Source organism: Podarcis filfolensis (genome assembly GCF_964270895.1).
Source record: "Podarcis filfolensis genome assembly, chromosome: 14".
Taxonomy (NCBI): domain Eukaryota; kingdom Metazoa; phylum Chordata; class Lepidosauria; order Squamata; family Lacertidae; genus Podarcis; species Podarcis filfolensis.
This window is the reverse complement of record NC_139616.1, coordinates 6,209,507-6,220,807: the sequence shown is the minus strand read 5'-3', so window position 1 is coordinate 6,220,807 and position 11,301 is coordinate 6,209,507. Positions and strand designations below refer to the sequence as shown.

Sequence of the window (11,301 nt, the reverse complement as noted above, 5' to 3'; positions counted from 1 at the left end):
GTTTATAATTATATTTTGGGAATGATTTGTGTTCCTATGTAGCTACATTGTTTTATACCTTCTGGATGTCCTATGATCATATTGTAAAGCATGTTATAAATCAAGCACTGCTAGGAGTTGTTTCTTTTGGTTTTCTTATCAATAAAAAAATTCAGTACGGCATGAGCAAATTTCTATTCTGCAAGTGTAGCCCAGAGAAAAATGTTTGAGAACCACTGTCATAGGTTTTCACACACAGTCCCCACTCCATAGTTCAGGGTTTTTATTTATTTATTGCATTAATATGCCACCTTCCCTCTCCAAGGAGGCGCTCAAGGTGGGGTACCTGGTTCTCCACCTCCTCATTTGATCCACACAACAAGGAACAGTGAAAGGTAAGAGGATATATAGCAAGAGCTTTGGGAGCAGATATTTCCTGGAGCCAAGAGGCAAAGGAGGAGAAACTGATGGGAATGGCTGCTTCAGAGAACTAATTATTGACCATTTCAGTAGTACCGAATGGACCCGAATGAAAACCAGCCAGCTTATCAGAATAGATTTTATTTACCGTTTCAGGTTCTTCAGGTTGTTCATTTGTTAGACTAAAGTACTCTGTTACATTCAAATTTATACAGACAGATTATTCCAAATTTTACACACACAACCCCCCCAGAAAGTATGTATATTGAATAGTCATTTTTATTTACTTGTAATACTCTTGAATGCATTAGACCCCGTCCAAAAAGGATTTGAAAGACCCCTTAAGGCCCATTTGTTAGGGCGAGTTGCAGGCCTTCGACAATGTGCATGTGAGATGGCCACTGGCCACAGGGGTGGACCTGCCTTTTCTCCACGTCTTTGGTGCAGTTCACCAAGTGCTGCGGCAGCCCAGTGACCTTTCCAACAGGTCAGGCATGAGCCCCTTCCAACTGGGTCAGGATTGTGGCACTTGGGGAACTGCTCCAGGTACGTGCATAACAAAAGGGTTCAAGAGTCAACCAAAACCAAAGACTGTTGTGTAAGCTTCCACTTCTCAAAACATGATTTTAAACCAGCATTGACCAAAATACCAGCCCTGACGCTCATACTAAAATATCCTTATTTATTATTGAACAAATGTACAAAATGTTTCATGCTGAATTGCACATTATATACTATAACTTTGGTTATACTGTATTTTTATTTGGTTTCTAGACTAAATGTTGACAAAACATAAAAATGCAGTTGGAATAGGGATGGAAGAGGAGTCCTGTAACATCTAAACTAATTTCAGGGCCAAATTCTGCCCTGGGTGCTTATTCTGAGAAGCGTCACTCACGTTTCCACAGATCAGATTGCTGAATTTGGCCCGCAAAACCCTGTAAACATGTCTGCATATTTATTTATTTATTGTGGTGCAATACTGCAAGAATGAATATGAAAAGGCATTTTGCTATGACTTAACACTGTAGTATTCAAAAACAAAAAAAGTCTGTCTTGAGTTCAAAAAAGCAAAGCTGAAAATATTATTTGTTAGACAATTTATCAAAATATGATTTACCAAAAATACACTAGCATATAAATCCAAACAGGTTTTAAAATAATCTCATTTAAGTCCATGCTACTTTTTTAATCTCAAAAGTTAAAAAGTTTAGAAATAGAATTGGGAATACTAAAAAAGGAAACAACTGAGCATAATCGACTGGGAAGAAGTTTCCTCCTGTGCAATGCCCAGGGAAGCAGCTGCCAGTCTCCGTGCACAGCTTCTCACTACTCAGAGCAAGCACAGCTGGACAGGGAAGCTGCCATCCAGCACCCAGGCACAAGCCCTACCAGCTCGGCGCCTGCAGCAATGTGCACAAGCGCAGCCAGAGCCAGTTTACTGCGCACAGGTGGAAAGATTTTAAGGTTACCCAAAGATATAGTTAAGGTGCTTTGGAAAGTCTGAAGAAGTGATTCGCAACCCAAGAGCAGAATCCGTGGGCTGTCCGGCCACATCTGGAGAGAGAATGCACACATGGACCGACAAATGGACGGAAGACAGACAGACACACTCGGCTTTTCACAGCTTACGCTTTCAGTAGTTAAGATTGCCAAGGCGGCAAATTCTTGAAAGAGGTAATGCAAGGCTCATTCATGCCAGCCTCACCAGTGTTCATGCGCACCCGCTAATCCAACAGGCAAGAGTTTGAAATGCAAAATACAATTAGCTGTAACTGAAATTAACACTTTTTTTTAAAAAAAAAAGAGGATACCATAAAGATTCAGTTGCCATTCAAATGCAGCAACAGTCCCTGGAATATTTGTTTTGCTTGTAAACTCTCAAATTGCAGCACAGAAAAGAAGTACAGCATTGTCACCCTCCTCTCCTGGGGCTCAGTCAACGCCATCAAACCCCTGAGCATTTTCAATTGCAAAGTGAAGCTTGTCCCACAAGTCTTCAAAAGATTCATACGGAGGCAAATCCAAGCGGTTAAAACTGGGGTGGGGTGGGGTGGAGATGGATAGAAGAGACACACACAAAAAAACAGCTATATTATATGCCAGGATGGACAGAGGAACATTCTCAACAGAATACTTCATGCTCAGGAATATTTACCAAGTATGAGCTCTCGGCAGTTTGTCAGGGCTGCCCCAGTACTCAATGGTGAACAACTGTGGTCCATTTGAACCTGCAAGGAACATACACAGCAAGCCTAATGATTTTAGATCCTCACCTGGTCACAGTGTAAGCCTTGGCTACAGGCAGCTCTCATTTATGGAAGTGGAACGTGCAAACTATGAGAAAAAGAAACTAATCCAGCAACAGCAGGGTAAGGGCCAATACTGACTTGTGAATCAAGGTGGTCCAGTGGAGAAGACCTTACCTCTGCCCTGTGGCAAACCCCATCCTCATCTGCAACACAAGGTCAAAAGCCTACCTTGCAGGAGCGTGGTAAAGGGTTCCTGACATAATGAACGTGATGAGGCTGCTTGAACGCAAAAGAAGCAGCTCAATGTCATGTGCTGATTCCAAAGTGCCTCTAGACTTGGTGACCCTCCCAAATGGGTTCATGGCACCTTGTGCAGCCATTAACAGATGTGGGGAATCATGATATTTAAGAAGTTATTTTCCAAGAACATGCAGCCTAAGTTGGCCCCACAACTCAGCTCTGAGGGAGCAGGACGGAGGGCTCCTGTTAAGTATTTTTGCTCCTATTTGGGTAATTGCAGCGCAAACAAATCAATACATCTTCCCGTTAGTTATTAAATTAATTCTAGTTACTGGGGATAAACAAGAGCTGGTGATTTTGTCAGCTGCATCTCCCCAACCCCACACCGAAGAGGGGTGTGTGTGTGTGTAGGGGAGGGTAGACAGGAAGGGCACATGCAAGGGACCACATGTGCTATTATCAGCTTTACAGAAATGGGGCAGAAACGGAGCCTACATTTCCCATCTGGCCTGGGCCTATTGCCAGCTTTGCATGGGCCTTGTTCTCCATTGGACTTGGGAGGACATCCTGCAAGGTCCATTGGGTGGAGGATAAGTAATCCTTTGCTGGATGTCCTCCAAGTCGAATGGAGAAAAAGGGCCATGCAAAGCTGGCAATAGGCCCAGGCCAGATGGGAAATGTAGGCCCCGTTTCTGCATTTACTTATCTATATTTCTGTATTGATCTTTTTGACTCTTCTTTAAAAGATTAACATCCTGTGCTAAAGGACCCCCCCCCCTTGATTCTCCTTGCAATATCAATAATCTTTACCAAATATTTGCCCCCTTTGCCTCTACCAGGAGGACTTGGAGGACGCCCATGCCAACTGGCCCACCTGCTCTGGCCTGAGGGAAACTGGCAGGTAGAAAGTGCAGGAACCCACCCACACCCCACAAATCCCTCTACAAGTTGCCCCTGCATTTATCTTGCTTACACATGATATTGGGACAGGCACACCCTCTCTTTTTAGGGTGTTAAGGTAAAGGGACCCCTGACCATTAGGTCCAGTCACGGATGACTCATCTCACTTCACTGGACGAGGGAGCCGACGTTTGTCTGCAGATAGTTTTTCCGGGTCATGTGGCCAGCATGGCTAAGCCGCTTCTGGCGAACCAGAGCAGTGCACGGAAACGCTGTTTACCTTCCCACCAGAGCGGTACCTATTTATCTACTTGCATTTTGACGTGCTTTAGAACTGCTAGGTTGGCAGGAGCAGGGATTGAGCAACGGGAGCTCACCCCGTCGTGGGGATTCGAACCGCTGACCTTCTGATCAGCAAGTCGTAGGCTCTGTGGTTTAACCCACAGCACCACCCGCATCCCTTATTTTTAGGGTGTTATTTTACCCCAATGAGATTTTGAAGGCAATAACTTAAAAGCCCACCTCAGGCCATAAACTCACAAAGAGGCCACCACCACCTCAGCTTCATACACAGACACACCCATCTGTGATACGGGGATAATATGAGGTTGTGAAGGATGACTCAGCGTGTGAAGGATTTGCTCCAGAATGCCCATGCAAATGCCTTGCTATTGTAACTGTTACTTCCCTGCAAGTACATACCATATAGTTCAGCAAATCCATTCATAGGTACGCGGGATGTGCCCGTCACAAATTGAAGGAGTCGGATTCTTTTTTCAGAGTCCATCAGCAGCACAGCCTAGGAAGAGTTACAAAGACTTACTGAAATGCTAACCTTATGACCAACCATCACACGTGTTCATTGTTCAATCTGGTCAATTTGGCTTGTTTATTAAGTGTCTGCTCAGAGAAAATTAGCCTGGTTTCATTCCAGGCGGAGTTTTTTTTGGTTTGTTTTTTGCTTCCACTGCACAGAAGAAACATTTGTTGTTAACTTAGGAGGTTGCCAGGATCAGTGATGGGTGGTTAAACAGTGCCACTGTTTTAAGTTGAATTCCATCCATCTTTAGTACAACCATGGCAGAAGAGAGCATGCTGAGCACCCTATGTACTCTTCGCTACTTGTAGCAGGACATAAACGCTCTCATGCAATTCTGGCCTAACATTTGCTTAAAACATTCCTGATAGAAGAATTAAATCATTATTTTGGTTACCTTCCAAAACCATTGAATAACTATGTGATTTGCACTGTAGCCGTTTTTGTACTTTGTGTGTTCCCTCCAGTCATTCACATCTACATCTCCCAGGCCACACATCAGTAACTGAAGAGAGAGAGAGAGAAAACATTATCTCAGAAAATATCAACACACAAACTCCCCAAAGGAAACAGGTTTTGAAAGAAGCAGAAGAAAGCTTACCTCCAACTCATTTTCATCGAAGATTGTGATGAGATCTTGTGGTATTAGTTCAAAAAAACCCTAGAATACAGAAGAGGCATAAGGCAAGCTGGACAACTTGCATGGCGATGTGTTTGTAGCCATAACCCCACAACCCCACCATTACGGAATTCCCCCTCAAAGAAGCTTTGCTGCACCTCGGTCCCATTCCATTTTGGACAGATTCCTATTTTATCCTGACTGAGACAAAAACAAAAACAAAACCCCTTGCAGCAGCAGGACACATCTTCTTGACCATATGTAGACAGACTGAGCTGCTTCTGACAAAATTCATCCCCATAAAATACGGATGGAGTTAAGAGCGGGGAGAGAGAATCTAAGTTTTCCACATTCTCATTTGGGGTTTCATGCTGTGCTCACACAGCTTTATGGCTTTAAAAATAATAATGCAAGCCACTCTAGGTATAGAGAAAGGTAAAAATTCAATAGCACACAGGTAAAAAATTAATGGACTGAAATCAATATTGAAACAGACTATTGACAACATTAGAACACAAAGAGTATCTGCAAATGACGGTACCTCTTTGAAGGCAGCCATTTGTTTCCTGATCCTGTTCACAAATCTCCACTGTATTACAAGACTGTAAAATGGAAGGAAGTATTGAGTTTTGAACACCAACATGACAGCTACATTTAAAAGGTTTTTACAGATTCTTCATAGCATTAGCTTTAAGATAGGGCAGATTGGAAACTGAACAAAGAGTTTATGGCAAACAGTTGCCACTGGAAAATGCACACACAAGGGGTGGGGTGGTGTCAGTTCTGCAGTCTGTTACTTACTAAATATACTCTTGCTTGTTCTTATTTGTGACCACCACATCTGACCCTCCAGGTTTCAATTCATGTTGATGAGTCTAAAGACAAGAGGACCAAAGCAAACTGAGCACTACATAAGGCGTAAGGCAAAATCTCCTCCTCCTCCCTCAAACACAGACCTCCTATTTGCTGATCACCTGAAGTGAGTGATGAGATACAGCAAGGGCTTGCTGGCGGAGCTTCAGGATTTCTCCATTTAATTTTGAGGTTTCTTACAGTCCCTTCACCATAGGGTCCCAGGGCGAGTTACAATGAAACAATGATACAATTCAAAATCAAAATCAAATCAGTATATTTACACCAGAAGCACAGGCAGGTGGTTGACTTCCCTTCCATGAGCTGCTTATCCACATCTTCAGACCACAATACTTGAAACTGGTCCAGCGCAGATGTGACAGGCAGGGCTCTGGGCACCTCCATGGGAGACTTGCTCTAACCATGGCGTCTAATTCTGTCTGAATCTGAGTGTTTTATCCCTAAAGTGTCTCACAAAACTGTCCCAGCAGACTTCTGAGGGTGCCAGAGCAACACTCTCCTGGTCAGATGACAAAAGACCATTTGCTACTCTGAAAAACTATATCTGTTTAAATTCAAATTAAATTCTTTGTGGTCACAGGCTTGTGGCAGTGTTTTGCTTGTGTTTGCATGTATGCTTCACTGCAATTTAAACTTATTTTGTAGATGACCACAAATATTGAGACGACCAGGTAAAAACTCTAATTCAACTCCCTTATCAACTTAATGTTTCATTATCAAAAAAGGACAAATCAGCATTGGACAAGGTAAGACTGAAGCAACCATGAGGCATCCTGTACCTTTTGAGTGTTCTAATTTAAGCCCTGCGTGGCTACAAACCTGCCCAAAAAGTTCTTCATCAACTGTGAACCGGAGGTCCAGTTCCTTGGGATCGTTTTCAAGAATCCACCTCAGAGAACTGTAGTATTCACTGTCCTAGAGTGAACATGACAGGGATGAGTGATTAAGACCAGCAACATAAACTGTCCTTTGGGTAGAAGGTGCTAACAAATGTAAATAATGGGTAAGAATGTGCACCAATTTAATTCACCATAAAAATGTGAGGCAACAACAGCAGCTTGGGGTGAACATTACATACCACAGATTCCATATCATGAAGAATTATTGGCTTTTGAAGCATCATTTTGTAAAAAGGGCGAATAAAGAAACCTGCAAGAGACAAAGAGGAAGAGCTTGGTCGCAAAGAAATGTTATGGAGCACAGTGCTAATAATAGCGGCCAAGAAGCAGCCTCTGTAATGTCAAGTACAAACCATCTAAGAGCTTCCCATGGTAGACGGCCATCCCTGCCACACGGCCGATGAACTTGAAGTATGAAAGGTGGTCTTCATTGCACATGCCGGAGTTTGGATTAATCTGGAGAGTATAGTTATCCCTGCAAGGGAAGTAGAGGCCATGTGCTCCATATACTAGCAGTAGACATTTGCTCAAACATCTCAGAAGCTGCCCTATGGGGACCAGGCCATTGGTCCATCAGGATCAGCTTTGACTATGTGGACCAGCAATGGCTCCCTAAAGTCTTTTCCCAACTCTACCTAGAGATACTGAGCACTGAAGCTGCAGTTCAACCAACCTGGAGCACCCAGAGCTCTCTGCCACTGAGCTATTGCCCTTCCCCAGGAAGTCAGAATTTGCCATCCATCCAGTCTAGCACTTGCCTCATCCCACTGGGCTCTCTCCCAGGTAGAAGCGCAAAGATGAGTTGCAGAAGGGCTACTTCCTTCACCTCCTCTTCCTGGAGTTTGGCTCAAGGTTAAATTTGGTTCTTAAGACTCAAATTTTAGAACTGCCATTCTCAAAGAAATGGGCAAAGAGGAGCCTTAGGGTAGCCAAGTTTAGCCAAGAGAAGAAACTTAGTGCTCCCTCTATAGACACACACATAGCTAACATAGGAGAACTTCAAATGAGGTATGAAGTATCTGGATAGCAGGCTGGCTAATTTCTTGTTTAAGCTGTTCAACATTTCACACCCACAGAAGAATCTTGGCCACAGCAGGTGTCTTACTTACGTGGCAGAATATTCAAACAATCCGTAGTATGGGTTAAACATTTCCTTGGAGATGAAGAAGAACCACTCCCTGGCGACCCCTCCATAGTCCAAACCCTTTTCACCATCAAATTCAATCCATAGCCTGGCTTTGAGATACTCCGGCTTCTTTACAGCACTAATTCTTCTGTAGGAGTCTTCGAAGATTGTGGCACGGTGAAGTTTCATTTCAAACTTACTTGGAATATCACCCTGAAGAGAAACACGGTAACTGATTGTTAGAGTAGTCTGTCAAGCAAAATGAAGGGAGGATACTTAAACAGGGCCCTGCACTTTTGGCAAGAAGTTTGATCAATGAAGACTGAAGAATACTCTTCAATTAAACACGGAGCATTTGAAGTTATGTGCCCTAACAAATATCAGCCTAGACTGTTAGTACTCCAAGCTTACAAAGACTACACTTAAGTAGTATACCTTTTTTAAAGCTATTTTTTCATAGAGCACACAGCTAATGAATTCACTCCCACAAGATGGCCACCAACTTGGATGGCTTTGAAAGAAGACTATGTATTTTTTATTATTAAATCTATATATTGCCCTTCATCTGAGGATCACAGGGCAGGTGACAGGATTAGATGAATTCACAGAGGATAAGGCTCGGATGAGTTTCAGTTAGTATTGCTTGGGGGCATGGACAAGGTGCTCAGATTGGCACAGGCGACCACGTGTGCTATATAGTATTATTTTATTTTTTTATATGCCACCCATCTAACTGGGGTGCCCCAGCCACTCTAGATGGCTCCAAACAAAATCTTAAAAACACAATAAAAACCAACCATTAAAAACTTCCCTGTGCAGGGCAGCCTTCAGATGTCTTCTAAAAGTCATATAGTTATTTATCTGTTTGACATCTGACCGGGGGGGGGGGAGTTGTTCCACAGGGTGGGTGCCACTTCTGAGAAGACCCTCTGCCTGGTTCCCTGGAACTTCACATCTCACAGTGGAGGAACTGCCAGACCCCTTGACCCCTGCCCTTCATGACCAATAAAAACTAAGAGGGACAGCATACCCGTTTGCTGGGGATCAAAAATGGGGAGAGCACTGCTGGTGCACTCAGCTCCTGCTTGTGAGCATTCTGTAATGGGCCAATGTGGGAACAGGATGCTGGACTTGATAGGCCTTGGGTACCCTTTGGTCTGACCCAGCAGGGTTTTTCTTATGTATAGTTAACAAGGTGGGCATGCAGGTGCAACTGTACTTCTGTGCCAAGTGACTATTTAAAGTAGCCTGTACACTAGCCATTCCACTGGTTTGTTCAGTGGTACATCATGTAACATTGTCATAGCCCAGGGGGCGGGGAAGATCACTAATTGTAGTCGGGGGGGGGGAGTGGTGAAATACTGCTGATCTTTGCACTCATTGCAAGAGAAGAAGACAGGAGAAGCAGCACACATTCTGGAAACATACTGACTTTGAAGTTACTGGATTCATAACTTACTTGCTTTTTTAACTTCTTTCTGAAGAATTCATACTTTCTCTTATAGTCTCTGGAATAAGGCACAGCCTTTGAAGAAGAAGAGGGAAGGGTAGAAGAATGTAAGATGTCCAAGCATCTAGCATCACATTTCACTGGGGCAAATATTTGTTGATGCATGACAGTTTCTGCCTTAGGCCAGGGGATTACAGTTTTGTGACAGAATTTGGGGTAGGAAGACACTCAGGAGGGAACTAGAGCATCTTTCAGTTATACCACACACTTGTTTTGCAATCCTTGTCCACAGTACTACCCAAAGTTTTAATTCACTTTTTATAGAAATACAGTGGTACCTTGGTTTAAGAACAGCTTAGTTTATGAACAACTTGGGTTAAGAATGCTGCAAACCCAGAAGTAGGTGTTTTGGTTTGTGAACTTTGCCTTGGAATAAGAACGTGTTTCACTTCCTGTTGAGTGTGTTCCATTTGTAAAGTGAGTCCCCCGCTGCTATGGGAAAGCACGCCTTGGTTTAAGAATGCTTTGGTTTAAGAACAGACTTCTGGAATGGATTAAGTTTGTAAATCAAGGTACCACTGTATTAATATAAATTTATTCCAACAAAAATTTCTCATTTTCTGCAAGCCAGCATTGGATCACTTATCCCTCACAAACACAAAATCAGCCCCTTTAGTAAACCTCCTTAGCTTTTTCTATTTTGTCCGGGGGGAAATAATGAACAGGAACAGATCTCACAACGGATCCAAAATGGTTCAGATACCACCTTTAGTAAATAGTTTCAACAGAGCCTGCCAACAGGAGCCTGACTTCACTCCACCTACTTATCTCAGGGATGCAACTGAGCTGTGGCTGGAGACCAATTTGAGAGCCTTGCACTTTATTTTAAAGCATTTCTAAACTGCTTAATGTTTCCAAATATCTCTAAGTGGTGTACACTATGTACAATATAAATCCCCTATCCCTTAAAAGAAAAGGACAACCCAAAATCAATGCAACAGTATGAAAGCATAAAATGAAGATTCGGGGATTCAGATGCATAAAACTGGGTTCAATCTTATGGCTCAGTTGTGACAAGGGGAGTCTCAAGAATTCTTCTCAAATCCAACTGTCAATATAGAGATGGGCGAAACCACTTTCCGCCCCTCCCGCCATCTCAGTTTAGACGAGCTTTTCCAAAAGAAAGAAAGAAAGAAAATCTGAAAAACGCACAATTTCCAAGTCAATTCCAAAGTTAGAGGCCCAGTGATGGTACCAGGAACCCATGCCAGGAATCAAGTACTTCTCCTCACCCCAGGCCTTTTATTTTCCTGGTAGAAGCAATGGAGGGGGGCCCTTCAAGGCACTCCCCTTGCAAAACCATCATTACCAGCTGGCGTTTGGAATGCTGGACTGGCTCAAAGAGCCCCGGGGGAAGGGTTACTTTAGCTCACTTAATGTTTATTAGCCAAATTTTCCCAAGGCCGCATACAGTATCTGATAAAATCAGTTTAAAACATATACAAAACAATAGACAGGTGAACATCACTGAGCTCTAGGAGATGTTCATCTTCACAAGCACTGCCCCGCCTCCTGCCTGTGAACTTCAACACTATCGCCTCCCACCACTAATTCAATTCCTGGCCCCATTTCAGTCACTTCTCACATTCAAAATAACTGCACCAATGCATTTGAACCATTTTGCATCCTCTTATTTCTACCATACAGTTTGGCAACTGCTCAGAAG

At 43.2% G+C, this 11,301-nt stretch overlaps 1 protein-coding gene across 6 annotated transcripts in view; it reads right to left on the bottom strand.

The window, feature by feature from the left end:
- Positions 1-524: 524 nt before the first annotated feature.
- Positions 525-11,301, bottom strand: part of NEDD4 (NEDD4 E3 ubiquitin protein ligase) — a 49,878-nt gene continuing 39,101 nt past the window's right edge. For all 6 annotated transcript variants that reach the window (XM_083586267.1, XM_083586268.1, XM_083586269.1 and 3 more), the window contains 12 exons: positions 9,585-9,650; positions 8,109-8,338; positions 7,353-7,474; positions 7,179-7,249; positions 6,920-7,015; positions 6,029-6,102; positions 5,769-5,829; positions 5,210-5,269; positions 5,006-5,113; positions 4,494-4,590; positions 2,558-2,630; positions 525-2,437 (listed from right to left, as the gene is read on the bottom strand). In XM_083586267.1, the coding sequence (XP_083442393.1) occupies positions 2,335-2,437; positions 2,558-2,630; positions 4,494-4,590; positions 5,006-5,113; positions 5,210-5,269; positions 5,769-5,829; positions 6,029-6,102; positions 6,920-7,015; positions 7,179-7,249; positions 7,353-7,474; positions 8,109-8,338; positions 9,585-9,650 (1,161 nt within the window). In that variant the 3' untranslated portion in view covers positions 525-2,334. The remainder of the gene's footprint in view (positions 2,438-2,557; positions 2,631-4,493; positions 4,591-5,005; positions 5,114-5,209; positions 5,270-5,768; positions 5,830-6,028; positions 6,103-6,919; positions 7,016-7,178; positions 7,250-7,352; positions 7,475-8,108; positions 8,339-9,584; positions 9,651-11,301) is intronic.